General features: G+C 41.7%; 1 protein-coding gene across 1 annotated transcript in view; it reads right to left on the bottom strand.

Moving 5' to 3' along the window:
• Nucleotides 1-22,706, bottom strand: part of wdr38 (WD repeat domain 38) — a 51,713-nt gene that overhangs the window by 3,911 nt on the left and 25,096 nt on the right. The window contains 6 exon segments of the mRNA XM_060936628.1: nucleotides 5,220-5,341; nucleotides 6,353-6,400; nucleotides 6,458-6,610; nucleotides 9,438-9,560; nucleotides 21,429-21,509; nucleotides 21,803-21,900. Coding sequence (XP_060792611.1) covers nucleotides 5,220-5,341; nucleotides 6,353-6,400; nucleotides 6,458-6,610; nucleotides 9,438-9,560; nucleotides 21,429-21,509; nucleotides 21,803-21,900 — 625 coding nt within the window.

Here is a 22,706-nt window from a genome sequence, read left to right as displayed (position 1 = left end):
CCAATTGCTCTGTTAGTGGAGTTTGTTTAAAAAGGAGTCATTGGTTACCCAGAACAAATTTCTTCAAGTGCTTGCTAAGGTCATACCGTAAATTATACAGTAGATTTTTATGGAATTTAGGTCGTACTTTGTCACTTATGTTGGTTTGCTATTGAGAATATCATTACAGTGAGCTAGCTTAGACATCAAAAGGAGCAACATCCCAGAAAACCTGCCAGAAAATCCCTGCTAACTGTCTTTTACAACAGTTTACAGAAGAATAAAAGCTGGCTTTGCAACAGAGCTGTCAAGTGTGTGCTTTCAAGTGTGTGTATGTTCATAAGGTTCAACTGTCAATCACCTCATCAACCATGCCCTTTTATTGTCATCAAATAGCTCCTATAAAATGTATTTATAGTAAAACCACAGAACGGTATTCCCAAAATAATTGATGGTGATGTAATTTAAAATGAAAAATTGCAATCTGTCATCTGAAACTGTACTGCAGCCAGCCACTAGATGATATCAGAGACATGTTGGCTTCACTTTTGAATCCTTGTTACATTTGCTCAATATAGTCATTGATACAAATGCCGAATGAATTGTCATTGCCTTTTTCACAGAAGTAATTAAAATAATTTAACTTCATAGAGTAATGAAATACCCTTAAGTTAGAGTCAGAAATTTCCCAAAGAGGACACAGGTATGGCAAGTCAACAAAGGGCATGTGCACAAAAATTATGAAATTGGGGTATAAGTACAACCCCAATTCCAAAAAAGTTGGGACAAAGTACAAATTGTAAATAAAAATGGAATGCAATAATTGACAAATCTCAAAAACTGATATTGTATTCACAATAGAACATAGACAACATACAGTTAGGTCCATATATATTTGGACACTGACACAAATTTTGTGGGTTTTTTTACCTGTTTACTGAAACATATTCAAGTTATAGTTATATAATGGACATGGACATAAAGTCCAGACTTTCAGCTTTCATTTGAGGGTATCCACATTAAAACTGGATGAAGGGTTTAGGAGTTTCAGCTCCTTAACATGTGCCACCCTGTTTTTAAAGGGACCAAAAGTAACTGGACAATTGACTCAAGGGCTATTTCATGGGCAGGTGTGGGCAATTCCTTCGTTATGTCATTCTCAATTAAGCAGATAAAAGGCCTGGAGTTGATTTGAGATGTGGTGCTTGCATTTGGAAGATTTTGCTGTGAAAAAAACATGCGGTCAAAGGAGCTCCCCATGCAGGTGAAACAAGCCCTTAAGCTGCGAAAACAGAAAAAAAACCATTCTAGAAATTGCTACAATATTAGGAGTGGCAAAATCTACAGTTTGGTACATCCTGAGAAAGAAAGAAAGCACTGGTGAACTCATCAATGCAAAAAGACCTGGACACTCACAGAAGTCAACAGTGGTGGATGATCACAGAATAATTTCCATGGTGAAGAGAAACCCCTTCACAACAGCCAACCAAGTGAACAACACTCTCCAGGAGGTAGGCGTATCAATATCCAAATCTACCATAAAGAGAAGACTGCATGAAAGTAAATACAGAGGGTTCACTGCATGGTGCAAGCCACTCATAAGCCTCAAGAATAAAAAGGCTAGATTGGACATTGCTAAAAAACATCTAAACAAGCCAGCACAGTTCTGGAAGAACATTCTTTGGACAGATGAAACCAAGATCAACCTCTACCAGAATGATGGAAAGAAAAAAGTATGGCGAAGGCGTGGTACAGCTCATGATCCAAAGCATACCACATCATCTGTAAAACACGGCGGAGGCAGTGTGATGGCTTGGGCATGCATGGCTGCCAGTGGCACTGGGTCACTAGTGTTTATTGATGATGTGACACAGGACAGAAGCAGCCGGATGAATTCTGAGGTATTCAGAGACATACCGTGTGCTCAAATCCAGCCAAATGCAGCCAAACTGATTGGTCGGCGTTTCATAATACAGATGGACAATGACCCAGAACATAAAGCCGAAGCAACCCAGGAGTTTATTAAAGCAAAGAAGTGGAATATTCTTGAATGGCCAAGTCAGTCACCTGATCTCAACCCAATGGAGCATGCATTTCACTTGTTAAAGACTAAACTTCAGACAGAAAGGCCCACAAACAAACAGCAACTGAAAACCGCTGCAGTAAAGGCCTGGCAGAGCATTAAAAAGGAGGAAACACAGTGTCTGGTGATGTCCATGAGCTCAAGAATTCAGGCAGTCATCGCCAACAAAGGGTTTTCAACCAAGTATTAGAAATGGACATTTTATTTACAATTATTTAATTTGTCCAATTACTTTTGAACCCTTGAAATGAAGGCATTGTGTTTAAAAAATGCTTTCGTTCCTCACATTTTTATGCAATCATTTTGTTCAACCCACTGAATTAAAGCTGAAAGTCTGAACTTCAACTGCATCTGAATTGTTTTGTTCAAAATTCATTGTGGTAACGTACAGAACCAAAATTAGAAAAATGTTGTCTCTGTCCAAATATTTATGGACCTAACTGTATCAAATGTCAAAAGTGAGACATTTTGAAATTTCATGCCAAATATTGGCTCATTTTAAATTTCATGACAGCAACACATCTCAAAAAAGTTGGGACGGGGCAATAAGAGGCTGGAAAAGTTAAAGGTACAAAAAAGGAACAGCTGGAGGACCAAATTGCAACTCATTAGGTCAATTGGCAATAGGTCATTAACATGACTGGGTATAAAAAGAGCATCTTGGAGTGGCAGCGGCTCTCAGAAGTAAAGATGGGAAGAGGATCACCAATCCCCCTAATTCTGCACCGACAAATAGTAGAGCAATATCAGAAAGGAGTTCGACAGTGTAAAATTGCAAAGAGTTTGAACATATCATCATCTACAGTGCATAATATCATCAAAAGATTCAGAGAATCTGAAAGAATCTCTGAGCGTAAGGGTCAAGGCCGGAAAACCATACTGGGTGCCCGTGATCTTCAGGCCCTTAGACTGCACTGCATCACATACAGGCATGCTTCTGTATTGAAAATCATAAAATGGGCTCAGGAATATTTCCAGAGAACATTATCTGTGAACACAATTCACCGTGCCATCCACCGTTGCCAGCTAAAACTATAGTTCAAAGAAGAAGCCGTATCTAAACATGATCCAGAAGCGCAGACGTCTTCTCTGGGCCAAGGCTCATTTAAAATGGACTGTAGAAAAGTGGAAAACTGTTCTGTGGTCAGACAAATCAAAATTTGAAGTTCTTTATGGAAATCAGGGACGCCGTGTCATTCGGACTAAAGAGGAGAAGGACGAGCCAAGTTGTTATCAGCGCTCAGTTCAGAAGCCTGCATCTCTGATGGTATGGGGTTGCATTAGTGCGTGTGGCATGGGCAGCTTACACATCTGGAAAGACACCATCAATGCTGAAAGGTGTATCCAGGTTCTAGAGCAACATATGCTCCCATCCAGACGACGTCTCTTTCAAGGAAGACCTTGCATTTTCCAACATGACAATGTCAAACCACATACTGCGTCAATTACAGCATCATGGCTGCGTAGAAGAAGGGTCCGGGTACTGAACTGGCCAGCCTGCAGTCCAGATCTTTCACCCATAGAAAACATTTGGCGCTTCATAAAACGGAAGATACGACAAAAAAGACCTAAGACAGTCGAGCAACTAGAATCCTACATTAGACAAGAATGGGTTAACATTCCTATCCCTAAACTTGAGCAACTTGTCTCCTCAGTCCCCAGACGTTTACAGACTGTTGTAAAGAGAAAAGGGGATGTCTCACAGTGGTAAACATGGCCTTGTCCCAACTTTTTTGAGATGTGTTGTTGTCATGAAATTTAAAATCACCTAATTTTTCTCTTTAAATGATACATTTTCTCAGTTTAAACATTTGATATGTCATCTATGTTCTATTCTGAATAAAATATGGAATTTTGAAACTTCCACATCATTGCATTCTGTTTTTATTTACAATTTGTACTTTGTCCCAACTTTTTTGGAATCAGGGTTGTAGATTTATAATGTAATTTTGAGATACTACTCTGAGGTGGGGTGGCACAGTGGTGTAGTGGTTAGCACTGTTGCCTCATACCAAAAAGGTTCTGGGATCAAGCCCAGTAGCTGATGGGGGCCTTTCTGTGTGGAGTTTGCATGTTCTCCCCGTGTCTGTGTGGGTTTCCTCCGGGTGCTCCGGTTTCCCCCACAGCCCAAAGACATGCAGGTTAGGTTAACTGGTGACTCTAAATTGACCGTAGGTGTGAATGTGAGTGTGAATGGTTGTCTGTGTCTATGTGTCAGCCCTGTGATGACGTGGTGACTTGTCCAGGGTGTACCCATAGTCAGCTGGGATAGGCTCCAGCTTGCCTGTGACCCTGCACAGGATAAGTGGTTACAGATGATGGATGGATACTCTGACGTCTCATTTTTGTCATAAGAACAGCACATTTTTTAGGAGTAATTCTGTGATGGTTGATGAATACAGGCCCTTGTCCAATTCAGGCCCTAAAATACAAAATGAAGAGGGGGCAAGACCAGAAATGCTTTGTATTGTTGTTGTTGTTGTTTTTTTTAAAAACTTTCATGTTAAATAAGGAATAATGCTGTCAGAACACACACACACACACACACACACACACACACACACACACACACACACACACACAGGCTGTTTCAAAAAATTAGATATTATTTGAGATGTAAATATCCTAGAAACTACATAGTCTAGGTAAATGAAACTGAACAGGCTTAATGTTGAGCAATATTAGATTTATTCCTCAAAATTTGAATGAGAAATTCAAAGATATGTGGATTCCATGAACGATTTTACAAATTTTCAATATGCACGCTGCCTGAGACACAGACACACAGAGACAGCCTTCCTCTTTGAACGTTTTGTGCCGTGTCCAAATCTGCATTACAGTTGGTGAATTTTTAGAGAATTCTCTCATGAATGCACGCTGCACAGTCTTGTCCGACTGTGTTCGAGCATACTCTAACACACAAAACGGCTTTTCTTTTCCATTGAATGGCATTTCTATACCTAAAAAGATAAAAACAAAAAACATTAAACATAAAATTTTGACCTGTTTCCACATAGGCTGTTAAAATTTGAGGTCAATTGAACAAGAGTTGGCAAAGTTATTAGATTGTGAAATTATATCAAATTTTTTGAGACACCCTATTTTATATGTGAAATGTGTGTGTGTAATCTTTAGTTTGCCTTGTATGTCCTCTCACGTCTTGTTTTCATCGTCATCACCATCGTGTTCCTCCTCACCCAGGTCTAGCTGGTCAGAGCCACTGGTGAGCAGAGCACCACTAGGGCTGAAAACACACCCGTATGCTGAGTCCTTGTGCCTCTACATCTCACACACACACACACACACACACTCCAATTGCTGTCCAATTTATGAATTGTGCTGTCACCAGTGTTGGGCACGTTACTTTCAAAAAGTAATTAGTTATAGTTACTAGTTACTTTTCCCAAAAAGTAACTGAGTTAGTAACGGAGTTACTTTGTCATAAAAGTAACTAATTACCAGGGATAGTAATTATTCCGTTACATTTTGTTCCCCCTCAAAAAAAATCAAATTCAATTAGTGTAATCATAATAAAAGTGAATGTTAAATGTGTTTAATGACTGAAATGGACACTTAACAGAACCAATTAGTAATGTTATCTACACTATATTAATATTTTTGTGGGACAATGTGAGATACGACATCTATCAAATGTAATATATTTTTGTAGTTATTAAAATTATGTTACTAATTACTGGCCACTGACGAGGACAAACGCTTTGTTCCTCGACATAATGTGCATTGCACGTAAACACGCTTGCCTTTTATTTCAAGTAATGAAAAGTAATGGCTGTATTTCCAATGTGAAAGCGCAGTGCTGGGCTGACCGCTCGCCATCGCTGTGTCTTCCGATTGAAAGAGCGCGCAGTAGTGCAGTAGGCGTGGCCTACCTACTGTCCGAATCTACTCTGATTGGCTTACTGTGCTGTTGTCTCGTGTCTCTCCGCCCCACATGAAAGCAGAGTAAAGAAAGGCTGAACGAGCAGCGTGCCAGATGAGAACAGCTTTAATAAAGTAACGCATAGTATTTTATTGTAAGTAACGGGAACGGCGTTATAACGATGTAAAAAGTAATTAGTTAGATTACTCGTTACTAAAAAAAGTAACACCGTTAGTAACGCCGTTTATTTCTAACGCCGTTATTCCCATCAATGGCTGTCACTAAATATTGAATATTGTGTGTAAGACCGACCTTTATAGACCTATCTCTCTCTCTCTCTCACACACACAAACACACGCATGCACACAGGCTCTCTATGCACAGGAGAGAACTAAACAGTAAACACTCACCTGTAAACATTTTATACACCTGCCATCAGCCGTGTCCCACACTTTAACCTGTGAGAGCGAGAAACATTTAACATTATGATTCTATGTGTGTGTGTGAGCTCTTACCTTGTCCCCTTCAGCAGTGGATGCTAGTACTGATCTGTCTCTGCAGAAAGCCACACTCCTCACCCACACACGCTCATCCCCACCCAGCACAAACACACGCTCATGCCTCTGCAGTGACCACACGCACAGTGTTCCATCCCACGAACCAGATGCCTGGAACATACAGTCACATCCAACATATTTTACTTCTGCTACCAATTTTAGTCTCATCTCATTATCTCTAGCCGCTTTATCCTGTTCTACAGGGTCGCAGGCAAGCTGGAGCCTATCCCAGCTGACTACGGGCGAAAGGCGGGGTACACCCTGGACAAGTCGCCAGGTCATCACAGGGCTGACACATAGACACAGACAACCATTCACACTCACATTCACACCTACGGTCAATTTAGAGTCACCAGTTAACCTAACCTGCATGTCTTTGGACTGTGAGGGAAACCGGAGCACCCGGAGGAAACCCACACGGACACGGGGAGAACATGCAAACTCCACATAGAAAGGCCCTCGCCGGCCACGGGGCTCGAACCCAGACCTTCTTGCTGTGAGGCGACAGCACTAACCACTACACCACGGTGCCACTCGACCAATTTTAGTATCAAACCAAACTTCACTGTCATCACAGGGCTCTAAAACTAAATTGCTAAATTGAAAATATTGATACACATTGATAACTGATAAAGAGAAGAGGTGATGAAGAAAACGGATGCTTGGAATAAATGATAATGTAGTGAGTGTGTTCCTGTCTCTCCATGACATTGTCTTGGAGAGACAGGAACATGAAACACATACAAAAATTTAGTTCAAATAGGAATCAAGTGAACTTGTGGTTCTAGTTCATTTTTTACCGACTAGAAAAGTTACACTGAGAAGAGTCAAAGCATTTATTGAAAAATAAACCAACAGTGTTGTTTTTTGTCTATAATGTGGTTTTTAGTCTGTTTTTTGTGTGTATGATGTAGCATTTCAAACGATGCGACATGCAGGTGGGGAGTGGGTGGGGGTTCCAATCATCAGCAGATCGTGCTGCCTTGTATATTATTAGTACTGCCCATTATGATCAGGAACCAACTTCCATATACAGTATCTGGAACCTTTACTAAGAGAACAGAAGCCATTGAAACTAAGCACAGTTACAACTTTCAAGAACCAGATGTTCCAGTAGTTTGTGCAGTGGAAAAGGAGTTTGTGTGTTTGTCTGTTATCTTGATATTCACCCGAATAGTAGCTAATATAAACACACATCTTAGGCTACGGTCACACTACAGTTTGCGATTGGTTTGTGAATACTTGGCGATGAAAAATTGGTAGTATTGGTACTCTTTCCTACTTATTCAGGTGACATTGGGCATACCTAACCACCTGTGTTTTCTTTCTCTCCCCCCCACCCCAAATCTGTCCCTCTGAGTTACATGGAGTCAACAGGAAATCTTTTGGTGGAGACGGTGGGGACCTCGACTGGCTATCGTAGCCTGCAGGGAATCGGCCGTCAGACATTCTGTCGCATGTCCCAGACCCGGTGAAATGTAACTGAATTGTCTTGGCCAGGCCTAAGGGTCCCATCTGCATCTCATCATTGCTGAGGAGTGTGCTCCCATCACCCAATCAAGCATCCAGCCAGAGCAGGTCATGATATATTTTTTACCATATTAACATGCCATTGTGTGTTATGCCTGATGTAAAGACTCTCGTCTCTGCGAGCCTACCACACAGATTTAATACTTGTCATTTTTAGGGCATACCTAACAACGTGTTTTCTTTCTCTCTCTCTCCCCCCCCCCCCATCTGTCCCTCTGAGTTACATGTTGATCCTGGGATTGAGATGCTGGCCTCTTCTGCCCCTCAGACCTGCTTGATCCATCCTGGTGCCCTGTGTCTGGTCGGAGTTTTATCGCCCCACTCCTGTGAAGGACGGCCCCATGAGGACAGTTGAGGGTTATACCTGTTAAAACTGTTAATATTATAGTCAGGCTGTCTGTTGTTGCCAAATGAGGATGGGTTCCCTTTTGAGTCTGGTTCCTCTCGAGGTTTCTTCCTCATGTCGTCTGAGGGAGTTTTTCCTTGCCACCGTCGCCACAGGCTTGCTCACTGGGGATAGATTAGGGATAAAATTAGCTCATGTTTTAAGTCGTTCAAATTCTGTAAAGCTGCTTTGCGACAATGTTTATTGTTAAAAGCGCTGTACAAATAAACTTGATTTGATTTAGTATTGCCACCAATCATGCGATGCATGGTGAATGGTCTCTGAGCTTCACGAGTTGTTTTTTTGGTGTGTCTCCACCTCATGAGTGGCCAAAAACATCACAAACAAGTGTTGCCAGGCAAAACAAACCTCGCCCGGTAGCACTTATGATGAATATAAAGGAAGATGTGAAAAAACGATTTTGACCTTTTTGGTGACCTTGATTTTCACCTTGTGTGTGAACACACTTGGCCAATAAACATGGTTCTGATTCTGATTCTCTGTTGCTCTCAGCCAATCAGAACACACTGTACTGCTTACTGCTTTCAGCCAATCAGAACACACCATACTGCATGATTGTTACACTCTTACATTCTTATAGCATGATGACATAATGGCTACTGCCTCTATATGAAGTGGTAGCCACAAAAACCTTGACCTTGACCGGATGACCCCCAAAATGTTGGAGGTTCTATTTGAGACCAATGCCCATCTATCCTGAAAGTTTCATGAAGATTGGTCCAGCCGTTTTTCCGTAATATTCTTAACAAAAAAACCTGACCGAAAACAATACCTCACCCCGATTATTCAATAGCGGGCAAGGTAAAAAATTTCAGTGCATGCACTGAAATTTGGTGGCAATGTTTTTGTCGACAAGCTAAGTGGCGAATACTCACAGATGGGTTTGGGAATACTTCCTGAAGCTCAGGGAAGCATCGCCACCAAACACTTCATTTTCATCGATAACCCATAGCAAAGCATCATGAGCTGTAGTGTGACAGTAGCCTTAGAATTGAAACTCACCAACATCCCAGTGGTGGAGAAGCAGAGGCAGGCCACATTTCCCTGATGCCCTGTTAAGGTCATGACCTCCTCATCACCACCAAGACTCCACACTTTCACAGTGTGATCCCATGAGCCTGTAGCCTGGGATCACAACACACATACTCTTCATTATTTTACAAGTATGAAATATGCCAAACACATAGCATATGTAAAAAGGGGAGTCCCGTATACGATTCGTACATTGGGGGAGTGCCTGTTAGAGAGCGCACTTGTCCTGGGCCATCGGCATAGTGAGGTAGGGTGGCCAGTTCCTTTCCTCGCCACCTTTAACTTCCCCAGTGTTTCCACCAGGTCCCCATTCACTGCTGGGTGAACAGGGAGCGAGCCCCAGATCCCCGTCGAGCCGAGGCTCGAACCAGGGACCGTTCGCTTAGCGGTCAAGCGCTCTAACCACTTGGCCACCTGCGCTCCATAGCATATGTATGAATTATATAAATGACTTTTATATATATATATATATATGGATGGATGGATGGATGGATGGATGCCGTAACAGGGATTCAAAAGTGAAGTCAAAATGTCTGAGGCCCTCTAATGGCTGGCTGCCATACAATTATTAACCCCTTCCATTCCCATGTTAGTCAGTGGGGGAAAAGACTCAAAATTACAGTTTAGATGACAGTGCCACAATTTTTTTCAGTGAAGTTGACCTTAATATCTCTCCCAATCTTTTTCCTTATGATAAATGAATTTTATAGGAGTTATTTGATCATAAATAAAGGACAAGGTTGATGTGGTAATTATTAACCCCGCCGACAGTAGTCGGAGGGGTTATTATTTTCACCTGCGTCAGTCTGTGTGTGTGTATCTGTCTGTCTGTCTGTCTGTGTGTCTGCAAGATATCTCAAGAACCAATGGATCGATTTGGACCAAATTTTGTACATGTGTTGCCAATCACCCAGGAAGGAAACCATTAAATTTTGGAGGTCAAAGGTCAAAGGTCAAGGTCATGGCAGAACTTCGAAATTTTCGCCCAATGTATTTTAATAGGGAAAAGGCGGGGTTTGCACTCGTTAGAGTGTCCCTGTCTAGTTGAGTTTTGGATTGGGCTAGAAACGACAGTCAAGGTTCATGAACAGGCACACACTTTCTAACATGGACCTGAAGCTCTTCCTGAGATTACAGCTCAGCAAACTTCAGTTAAAGGTGCTGAGTGCAAAATCATTGTACATTTTCACATTTTTTTAAATTGTGCATGGCATTTTCCTATGTGGGCGGCACGGTGGTGTAGTGGTTAGCGCTGTCGCCTCACAGCAAGAAGGTCCGGGTTCAAGCCCTGTGGCCGGCGAGGGCCTTTCTGTGTGGAGTTTGCATGTTCTCCCTGTGTCCGTGTGGGTTTCCTCCGGGTGCTCCGGTTTCCCCCACAGCCCAAAGACATGCAGGTTAGGTTAACTGGTGACTCTAAATTGACCGTAGGTGTGAATGTGAGTGTGAATGGTTGTCTGTGTCGATGTGTCAGCCCTGTGATGACCTGGCGACTTGTCCAGGGTGTACCCCGCCTTTCGCCCGTAGTCAGCTGGGATAGGCTCCAGCTTGCCTGCAACCCTGTAGAACAGGATAAAGTGGCTAGAGATAATGAGATGAGATGAGATTTTCCTATGTCTTGCAAGAACACCATCATGTGGACGAGATGTGATCATTTTGATGTGATGAGGGTTGCTTTTCTCCATTTTGGGACTGTTTTCCTATATACCTCTTGAGGTGAACAGTATGGCCCTACAGAAACAGCCAAACGCAAGGAGCTTTAACTAATTACAGTGGTGCTTGAAAGTTTGTGAACCCTTTAGAATTTTCAATATTTCTGCATAAATATGATCTAAAACATCATCAGATTTTCACACAAGTCATAAAAGTAGATAAAGAGAACCCAGTTAAACAAATGAGACAAAAATATTATACTTGGTCATTTATTTATTGAGGAAAATGATCCAATATTACATATCTGTGAGTGGCAAAAGTATGTGAACCTCTAGGATTAGCAGTTAATTTGAAGGTGAAATTAGAGTCAGGTGTTTTCAATCAATGGGATGACAATCAGGTGTGAGTGGGCACCGTGTTTTATTTAAAGAACAGGGATCTATCAAAGTCTGATCTTCACAACACATATTTGTGGAAGTGTATCATGGCACGAACAAAGGAGATTTCTGAGGACCTCAGAAAAAGCGTTGTTGATGCTCATCAGGCTGGAAAGGTTACAAAACCATCTCTAAAGAGTTTGGACTCCACCAATTCACAGTCAGATTGTGTACAAATGGAGGAAATTCAAGACCACTGTTACCCTCCCCAGGAGTGGTCGGCCAACAAAGATCACTCCAAGAGCAAGGCGTGTAGTAGTCGGTGAAGTCACAAAGGACCCCAGGGTAACTTCTAAGCAAGCAACTGAAGGCCTCTCTCACATTGGCTAATGTTAATGTTCATGAGTCCACCATCAGGAGAATGTTAGGGTTTGAATTTCAAACCCAGGTCGCTGGTGTGATAATCCAGCAAACCCCCACTAGGCCACCAGGGGGATGACTCAAGTGCAGAGGTGTGAGGCGTAGGTACAGTATCAAAAAACAGTTTATTTACAATATATACAATCCGATGGAAAAAACTAAAAGAAAATCCAAAAGCTCAGAAGATGACCAAAAATAAAAATATCCAAAGGTTCAAAGTCCCAAAAAACAAAAGGAAAGGCAAAAATGCAGAACGCTCAGAAGATCAAAAATACAAAGTCCAAAGAAAGCAAAAACATCAAAAACACAAGGGCACAGGCAAGATACGTGGGACAGAGGAAACTAGCACTAGACAACATAGCATAAAGACTCCGTGACTAGGGGACGGACAGAGGATCATTTATACACAAAATAAATTGAACACAGGTGACACTAATGAAGACAAAACAGTCAATAAAGACAAACACAAAACACAGGAACAGTGGCGGCCTCTAGAGGCCAAAACAAACATGACAAGAAAAGGAAATAACAGCAGCCTCTAGAGGCCAAAACAGTCCCAGTCCTAACAGAGGACACTGAACAACAATGGTGTGCATGGCAGGGTTGCAAGGAGAAAGCCACTGCTCTCCAAAAAGAACATTGCTGCTCGTCTGCAGTTTGCTAAAGATCACATGGACAAGCCAGAAGGCTATTGGAAAAATGTTTTGTGGACGGATGAGACCAAAATACAACTTTTTGGTTTAAATGAGAAGCGTTATGTTTGGAGAAAAGAAAACACTGCGTTCCAGCATAAGAACTTTATCTCATCTGTGAAACATGGTGGTGGTAGTATCATGGTTTGGGCCTGTTTTGCTGCATCTGGGCGAGGACAGCTTGCCATCATTGACGAAACAATGAATTCTGAATTATACCAGCGAATTCTAAAGGAAAATGTCAGGACATCTGTCCATGAACTGAATCTCAAGAGAAGGTGGGTCATGCAGCAAGACAATGACCCTAAGCGCACAAGTCATTCTACCAAAGAATGGTGAAAGAAGAATAAAGTTAATGTTTTGGAATGGCCAAGTCAAAGTCCTGACCTTAATCCTGTTGAAATGTTGTGGAAGGACCTGAAGCGAGCAGTTCATGTGAGGAAACCCACTAACATCCCAGAGTTGAAGCTGTTCTGTATGGAGGAACAGGCTAAAATTCCTCCAAGCCAGTGTGCAGGACTGATCAACAGTTACCGCAAATGTTTAGTTGCAGTTATTGCTGCACAAGGGGGTCACACCAGATACTGAAAGCAAAGGTTCACATACTTTTGCCACTCACAGATATGTAATATTGGATCATTTTCCTCAATAAATAAATGAACAAGTATAATATTTTTGTCTCATTTGTTTAACTGGGTTCTCTTTATCTACTTTTAGGACTTGTGTGAAAATCTGATGTTTTAGGTCATATTTATGCAGAAATATCGAAAATTCTAAAGGGTTCACAAACTTTCAAGCACCACTGTAGCAAACTGTCGAACTGCATCACACCAAGATGGTGACGCGCAGAAAACATCATGACTCTGCATCGATCTTGGAGAATTTTGAGTCATAGGGATGTAATTTGTGGTTGGTATTTGCGAATAGATCCATGAAACAAAAAGAAAAATACATCTTTTCTCTGTTACTGCTTTTGTGTTATCGTTTCTTTCTCTGTAAGATCAAAATATTAGGTGTGTAAATCCATACTCGCTACTGGGGAGTCGAGCCCATGCTTTCTAAGGCTAAGATAGCTAAGCGCTAGCTAGAATGATTTAGTTATCTGCCCAGAAAAATTACGTCATCTAACCTTGCTCTATCTTGTAGTTGCGCTCACTCAGCAGGCTTTCCTTTTCTTTTCTGCTAGCTTTTAACTGGCAGGAGAGCAGAGTCTGCCATGTTTGCCCACACCGACTTGTTTTAGTTAAAAGTAGGTGAAACACCCCCACGGTGGTTATATAATATTGCTGCTCACTTGCTTCTGCAATCTCTGGAGTCTTAAAATGCGGGATGCTTTTTTTCTCGGCAAAACATTGGGCTAGTCGGTGTTTGACCTACATAACAGGGCGGTGAGCCCTGGGTGAACCCCGGACGGTCTCCATGTGCGTCTTGCTGGCTTCTACAATTTAAGTGTTATATCAATCGTTCTGAGTGTAGTTACAACTGCACTTATACAAAATGGAAAGTAATGGATAAATATTTACTAAGATTGAATTTTGTTTGCTTGGATAGCCCACAGGCAAATATAGATGCAGATACATTAGTGAATAAATAAAACTTGTGAAATATTATGACAATGGTGCTAAATAGGCTAAATAATAATCTAAATCACCTACATTTTAAGTATAGTATCTGAAGGTAAAACAAGTGCAGCCAATTTGATGGAGCTGAATTAATAGTAGCCTTATCTATATTTTACAGGTGCTATGCTTAAGTTTCTAACAAGCAGCACAGAGTCCAGCCAGTCAGCCAGTGGAGGGACAGAACCAGATAGGACAGGCACAGATGAGCCACCTTCAACCAGCACAGATGAGTCATATGCAGCTGCCTCAACAGTACAAGCAGCAGCACAGGTCCAGTACAGCCACCGTTGTCAAGTACAGACACAGGGGAAGAACAGGCAGCCTCGGCCACTATTCACACAACCATGTGTGCACAGCAAGCATCAGAAGCTAGCTCAGACCCTAAAGCAACAGTCTCTGCTCCACCAAATGATCCAGCAGACTGGCCCCCAGTCTTAACGGACTGTATGCAGACTGAGTTAGTGCGCAGAGGTCCATTCAAACCAGGAGTAGATTTTTCTTACCCCAAAGACAAGTCCAGAAGAGGGTTCCATCCAGGATTATTACAGAGACGGCTGTCAAATGGTGAAAAGATTACCAGGAGCTGGCTTTCATACTCAGTGAAAAACAATGCTGTGTATTGTTTTTGCTTTAAGCTCTTTTCCACAAAATAATAGGTGTTAATGACTGGTCAAATACCAATGCCATTCTGAAGCAGCATGAGGGTAGTCCTGAACACACAAGCAATATGTGTTATATCATATGACGACATTACTGATGATTTTGCATCCAGAAAGTGCAGAAAGGGACATTTTTAATGGCGAGTAGTTTGTTACACATTTAGTTCGATTTGATTTGGTCTGATTTGGTCTGTATTTATTTGGAGTTAGACCAACAGGTGGTGACACTAGTGCAATATGTTTAAAGGGGGGATGAGTGGAAGCACTGGGTGTCAGGTGCGACTGTTGAACATTTTGGGGTTCAGTTAAGAGGGCCCCTTAGCAGAATTTTGCCTAGGGCCCCATGGAGGTCTGAACTGGATCTGCATTTGCACATAGGATACACGGTGTGTGCCGCAACGAAACATCTCGAAACACCAACAGCAGTAGAAATAGAACATTTTGCACAGAATTCAGCTTTGCAGTTGGGACCTTTAACATCCTTAAAACGGTGTAGATTTACAGTGTTGACACTTTTGACAGTTCTATAGCAAAGCCATGTCTTCTTCTGCTGTTAACTGTTGTAACAGACCCTCAGCAGGGAGTTCTCTGCATTTTTCTTTGCGTTGCTTATTTTGATGTCTAAGCTAGCTCGTCATACTGATATAATTTACAAAACATGAACAAATGAAGTGATTACATAAACCAAGTCTACCACTAGCTAACATTAACTAAACACTAGCTAAATTTCATTACAAATTATAGACCTTAGTGAACACACAAAGTAGCTTGGTAGGGTTCATTAGTCCCTCCTTTTTAAATGAACTGCATGGACAGAATGAGCGTAGCATAAAAGAGTGCACTTCTCCGAGCAGATGGGTAACATATTGCACGTTTCAGAGCTAGATGAAATTCATGGAGAGGAAGTAGGTGATGTTGAGTGCTGTTTATCAGTATATTTTCAGTAACTTACATTACTTACGTCGCTTTGATTAAAATGAAGGATATTGTCAGCTACCTAGCAAATGGTAGGTTAGTCATGACTGAAAGCTCTAAAATCTTTTCATGAAAACACTAAAATCAGTACACTTGTCAAAATTATACAAATGCACAGATTCTGGCTCCAATTTTTTGTAAGATGGTGACTCCCATTTCAACTAAAAATGACTTCAAAATTGCACAATGGGAGTAAATGGTGACGTGTTGTCCACTCATTTGTACAACCCGATTCCAAAAAAGTTGGGATGCTGTATAAACTGTACATAAAAGCAGAATGTGATCAATTGCAAATCAAGGAAACCGTATATTTAATTGAAAATAGCATAAAGACAATAAATCAAATGTTGAAACTGAGAAATTTTATTGTTTCTTGAAAAATATATGCTCATTTTGAATTTGATGTTAGCAACACATTTCAAAGAAGTTGGGACAGGGGTATGTTTACCACTGTGTGGCATCACCTCTACTGTTAACAACACTTTGTAAACATTTGGGAACTGAGGAGACAATTTGCTGCAATCTTGAATGAGGAATGTTGTCCCATTCTTGCCTGATATACAATTTCTGTAGCTCAACAGTTTGGGGTCCCTTTTGTCATATTTTGCTCTTCATAATGCAAATGTTTTAAATGGGAGACAGGTCTTTACTGCAGGCAGGCCAGTTTAGCACCTGGACTCTTTTACTACAGAGCCATGCAGTTTTAATATGTGCAGAAAGCGGTTTGGCATTGTCTTGCTGAAAGAAGGAAGGCCTTCCCTGAAAAAGATTTTGTCTGGATGGCAGCATATTGCTCTGAAACATATATATATATATATATATATATATATATATATATATATATATATATATATATATATATATATATAAAATTTAGCATTAATGATGCCTTCCCAGATGTACAAGCTACCCACATTGTGCACTAATGCACCCTCATATCAGCACAGACTCTGGCTTTTGAACTGTGCACTGATAACAAGCCAGATGGTCCATCTCCTCTTTAGCCTGGAGGATGTGTTGTCCATGAGTTCTAAAAATAATTCCTAATTTTGAGTTGTCAGATCTTGGGACAATTTTCCATTTCACCTCAGTCCATTGTAAAAGAGCTCGGGCCCAGAGAAGGTGGCGGTGTTTCTGGATATTGTTTATATCTGGTTTTAACTTGCATTTGTGGATGCAGTAATGAACTGTTTTCACAGACGATGGTTTTCTGAAGTGTTCCTGAGCCCATACATTGATTTCCACTACAGACACGTCTGCTTTTAATGCAGTGTCGCCTGAGGGCCTGAAGATCACAGGCATCCAATGTCAGTTTTCAGCCTTGTCTCTTGCATACAGAGATTTCTCCAGATTCTCTGAATCTTTTAATGATATTATGTACCATAGATGACATGATCCCCAAATTCTTAAGAATAATGAAGAACATTATTCTTAAATTGTTGCACTGTTTGCCCACTCAGTCTTTCACAGAGCGGTGAACCCCTCCCCATCTTTATTTCTGAGAGACTCAGCCTTTCTGGGATGCTCTTTTTATACCCAATGTTACTGACCTGTTGCCAATTAACCAAATTAGGGTTGTTTTTTTTAGCATTACACCACCTTTTCAGTCTTTTGTTGCCCCGTCCCAACTTTTTTGAAATGTGTTGCTGATATCAAATTCAAAATGAGAATATATTTTTCAAAAAATAATAAAATTTATCAGTTTCAACATTTGATATGTTGTCTTTGTACTATTTTCAGTGAAATATAGGGTTTCAACAGAATGTGAAAATCTTTACATTCTGTTTTTATTTATGTTTTACACAGTGTCCCAACTTTTTTGGAATTGGGATTGTATAAATATTGATTTATAGTAGAGCGAAGCTCCATACTTAAGAGATTATGGTAATGCATTGACCTGATTTTTGATGACTTTTGCAACCGTATGACATCCGTATGTCATACAACCGTATGTATCCGTATGTACCACCACAGGGAACCCGATCATTAGTGCAAGGCAATGTAAACTCAAACACATGACCACCGGATAATGAAATTTGTGTCTTTATTTACATAAGATAGATGGGTTTTTATCCTGCGCTTATTTTTAATTTGCTTTTAAAAAAACATGGGATTATTTACTAAAACATTTTACACTCATTGGGAGCTCCGCTTTTAGGCAGTGCCTAAATACTAGCATATATATTATACATTTGTATCATGCAGTCCTCCAGTTGTATTTACAGAATATTTAATTTGTTCCACATAACAGCTGAATAACATACTTGTATGTCCACATCACATAACATTACTGTAGTGCATATAGTTCCTAAATTTGGAAATCCAGCACTGGGTCCAATATGGACTAACCCAGCTGGGAGTAGTCTAATACTGTATATAAATTATGTATTTATCTCTAGATCTCAACTTCAGCCATATTTTTCCTTTTAAATAATATTAGCTTGTGTACATTTGTCAGGGAGTTTGCATGTTCTCCCCGTGTCCGCGTGGGTTTCCTCCGGGTGCTCCGGTTTCCCCCACAGTCCAAAGACATGCAGGTTAGGTTAACTGGTGACTCTAAATTGACCGTAGGTGTGAATGTGAGTGTGAATGGTTGTCTATGTGTCAGCCCTGTGATGACCTGGCGACTTGTCCAGGGTGTACCCCGCCTTTTGCCCGTAGTCAGCTGGGATAGGCTCCAGCTTGCCTGCAACCCTGTAGAACAGGATAAAACGGCTAGAGATAATGAGATGAGATGAGATGAGATGAGACATTTTGTCAGAAGACTAACATTGGCTATCAAGCTAAACTACACTACTAACTGGCCACTTTAATAGGAACTTGTCCTTGTTCTAAGACTCCTGTTCTTGGCTGGCAGGAGTGGAACCCAAAGTGGTCTTCTGCTATTGCATGTTGAGATGCTTTTCTGCTCACCACGGTTGTAAAGAGCTGCTATGAGTGACTATATCTTTCCTGGCAGCTAAAATCATCCTGGCCATTTTCCTCTGACCTCTCTGATCAACAAGATGTTTCCACCCACAGAACTGTCGCTCACTCAATGTTTTTTGCGCCATTCTGTGTGAACTCTAGAGACTATTGTGTGAGAAAACCCCAGGAGATCAGCAGTTTCTGAAATACTCAGATCAGTCCATTTAGCACCAACAGCCACGCCACAAAGATCACATTTTTTCCTATTCTAATATTTGAAGTGAACATTAACTGAAGCTCTTGATTTGTATCTGCATGATTTCATGCATTGCGCTGCTGTCAAGGGATTGGCTGATTAGATAACTGCATAAAACAGCAGGTGGATGGATAGGTGTTCCTAATAAAGTGGCCAGTGAGTGTATATGATAAAAAGGTTACTGCCTAGATAATGTCTCCTTAATAATAGTGTCTACTTATGTACAGACAGACATATAATTTTGAAAGGGTCAACAAAATAAGTTAAAAACCTACATTATAACTGCAGCTGTTTAAATGATGTTTTCTGTTTGCTGCACTGTCTCAACAGACATGATAGAAGATGCATGTATGTAGGTACAGTCAGGGCCGCTGACAGCTTTGGCTGGGCCCGGGACAAAATGCTCTGAATGGGCCCCCCCGGGTCAACCCACACACACACCTCTCTTATCCCAGTCTCTACTCACGTGATTGGGGTGCTCTTGAAGGAGCAGCGATGGACGGGGGATCTCGGGCAGGGCTGGGGGCGAACATAGTATACTGTGCGTGCGTACTGTCCAGTGTGAAAAGCAGAGAAGAACACACCGCTCGAGAAACGGCGGGATATGATTGCGGGCTAATGTGAATATTCTTAGCTTCAATCAGATATATGAAACACAATGTTATTAAGCCGTTGTGGTTATGAAATGATTCAATGCCCTGTGCGTTTGATATGGTGTTCAGTGTGACTTGCTCTCCCCTCGTTTGTAACATGAATTGCGTGCCATGCGTGCCTTGGTTGGGGTTACTTTACGGGGCTGGAAAAAGTTGGCTGTGTTTTACCTGGCTCAGCTGCCCCACTGCCTTTGCTAGTACCTGCTGCATCATCCGAATCTCATTCATCTCATTATCTCTAGCCGCTTTATCCTTCTACAGGGTCGCAGGCAAGCTGGAGCCTATCCCAGCTGACTACGGGCGAAAGGCGGGGTAAACCCTGGACAAGTCGCCAGGTCATCACAGGGCTGACACATAGACACAGACAACCATTCACACTCACATTCACACCTACGGTCAATTTAGAGTCACCAGTTAACCTAACCTGCATGTCTTTGGACTGTGGGGGAAACCGGAGCACCCGGAGGAAACCCACGCGGACACGGGGAGAACATGCAAACTCCACACAGAAAGGCCCTCGCCAGCCCCGGGGCTCGAACCCAGGACCTTCTTGCTGTGAGGCGACAGCGCTAACCACTACACCACCGTGCCGCCCTCATCCGAATCTTTTTTAAAATATTTATGGAGTGAGCCCCTGAGTCTCTTGGTTTCTTCCTCTCTTTTTCTCTTTTCTTTTCTGTGCTCCTGACTTGTGCATGTTGGCAAATGGCATGCACGCTGATTGTCGAAGCGCTATGATTGAACGATGTCGTTTTTTTCCCCTTAAAGGTGGAGTACGAGATTTTGGAATAACGGTTCCCACAAGCCATATTTTGAAAAGAAACACGCCCGCCCTCGCCATGCTCCCACCCCCCGCGTCTCCACCCCTCCTCCCCCTTATAAAGCCTGAGAAAGTCAGCCTTTATAATGGGTGTCTATTGCGTTACACACCAGTGGAGCTCGTTAAGTTAGACTCTAACTTATTACACTCTACTCTATTAGAGTGTAGAGAGCTTGGAAAAATAGCTCAAACTTTCTCATTTAAACTGTGTTTTCAGCCCCAATTTTCACTCCACACACAATTTTCTCAAAAGTAGTAGCCACACTTATCCTGATTCACACAATGTGTCTACCTACATGATAGGACTTGCAGTTTTTGAATGAGAAGCCTGAAAGTGAGGAGAGGACAGGCACGCAGCCCCATAGACTGCCATTATAAACTTGGCAGAAAAGTCACTCGTTTTTAACTCGCTCTAGTGACCTCATTTTTTACACTACAGACAAAAAAAATTACATCAGTGTGTTCAGGAGACCCTTGTGGCGCTCACTGTGAAAGAAATTTGTGAATATCTCCTTCCGTTTTCGTGTAAATCCCTGTTGTTTGGAGGGAGCGCACTGAGAAAATCCTGTGACACTCTGCTCGCAGCGCGCGGGTTGGGGGAGGGGCTGCTCACTCTCTCACACGCACACACACAGAAGGGACGGGCTGAAAGAGTCAGACCAAACCATTTTTGCATTAGGGGTGGTAGGGGGTTCTTGACGCCTTTTTCAAAGACAATAAAGGCAAAAGATCTAGAAATCATTTATTGAATGCAAATATAGCACATTTCTCCCCCAAATCAACACATTTTGAAATGAAATAAAATAATCGCAACTTCATGAGAGCCCAGTTCTGGGCCCCCCCCATTCCTGGGCCCGGGACAACATACCCGTTTGTCCGTCCCCCCCCCCCCCCCCCCCGTCGGCGGGCCTGGGTACAGTATGTATGTACCAGTCACTGTGAATCTGTGGAGAATGCACTGCTCTGAACCACAGCACTGTGACCACAGAACTGCTTCAGTTTGAGCCCAGCCTACACAGCAACACAATAACAGCACAATATTTAATCAAATGAAAAATTAGCACACAGCATAAGACAATAAATACTCAGACAATTTTGTTTGACTATCTCTCTAAACATAGAGACTGAAACCAACAGACTATAAACAGGAAGCTGTTCTGGTGGCTCATGATAGCCCAACACCATATTAAGACACTTGGGATTGCTGGATTTCCTTTCATTTGTCACCAATCAATAAGTTAAAAACAACAACAACGATAAGTAAACTAGAAACATTGTGGAAATATTACATACACAGCACTCACCTGAATGTCCCAGACCAGTGCTATGTTGTCCAACCCCCCTGATACAAGGCTTCGGTTGTCAGGACTGAAGGTCACTGTCTCAACACTTCGCATGTGACCTGAACAATAACTTTTGTTTATTTTGCTATTCTTCACTAAGGTACATGCATTAAATTATTTCACTTCATAAATAAACATAATTAAATATTGTACATCTTGTTGGCTAGTTAATATCTTGATGTCAATTATTTTTGAAAAAAAAACATTGATGGGGAAAGCCTTCTAGTGTATAAACAAACAAATACAGAAACAAAGAAACAAACAAATAAATTAAGAAAGAAAGAAAGAAAGATACATACAAACAAGCTAAGAAAGAAAGAAAGAAAGAAACATACAAAGAAGCAAAGAAAGAAAGACAAACTAACTAACATTGCTTTTCCACTACAAACGCGGCTGAGCCGAGCCGTGCCGTGCTGAGTCGGGCTGAGCCGTGCCGTGCTGAGTCGAGCTGAGCGGGGCTGTTGGAGTTGCATTTCGACTACAACCGCGCTGAACCGTGCTGGCTGGAAGTGGGTGGACACATTGGGTGGAGTTAGCGAAAGTGGGTGGACGTCACGTGATGTCGTTAAGCAGCGCAAACAGTGACATCAGTGACAGTGGCGGAACAAGTCAGAGCCGGGCCGGGGGCGGGGCAAATGACCGGGCCCTTTATTAAAGCTTATCATAACATCATCATTTTAGGCTACAAAATGTCCGCAACTGCGGTGTTTACCAATTTAAACACTACCGGGTGCAACTATGTTATTTAGTACATCAAGTCCTTCAAACGAACATGTAACTCAGAAACAAAAAACATTAGGATACTGTACATGGCTCATAATAAAACATCAATAGCCTATACTGCGCACATTATTTGAAGGGCATA

This window comes from Neoarius graeffei, chromosome 12 (genome assembly GCF_027579695.1).
Source record: "Neoarius graeffei isolate fNeoGra1 chromosome 12, fNeoGra1.pri, whole genome shotgun sequence".
NCBI classification, from domain to species: domain Eukaryota; kingdom Metazoa; phylum Chordata; class Actinopteri; order Siluriformes; family Ariidae; genus Neoarius; species Neoarius graeffei.
This window is presented reverse-complemented; position numbering and strand designations above follow the sequence as displayed.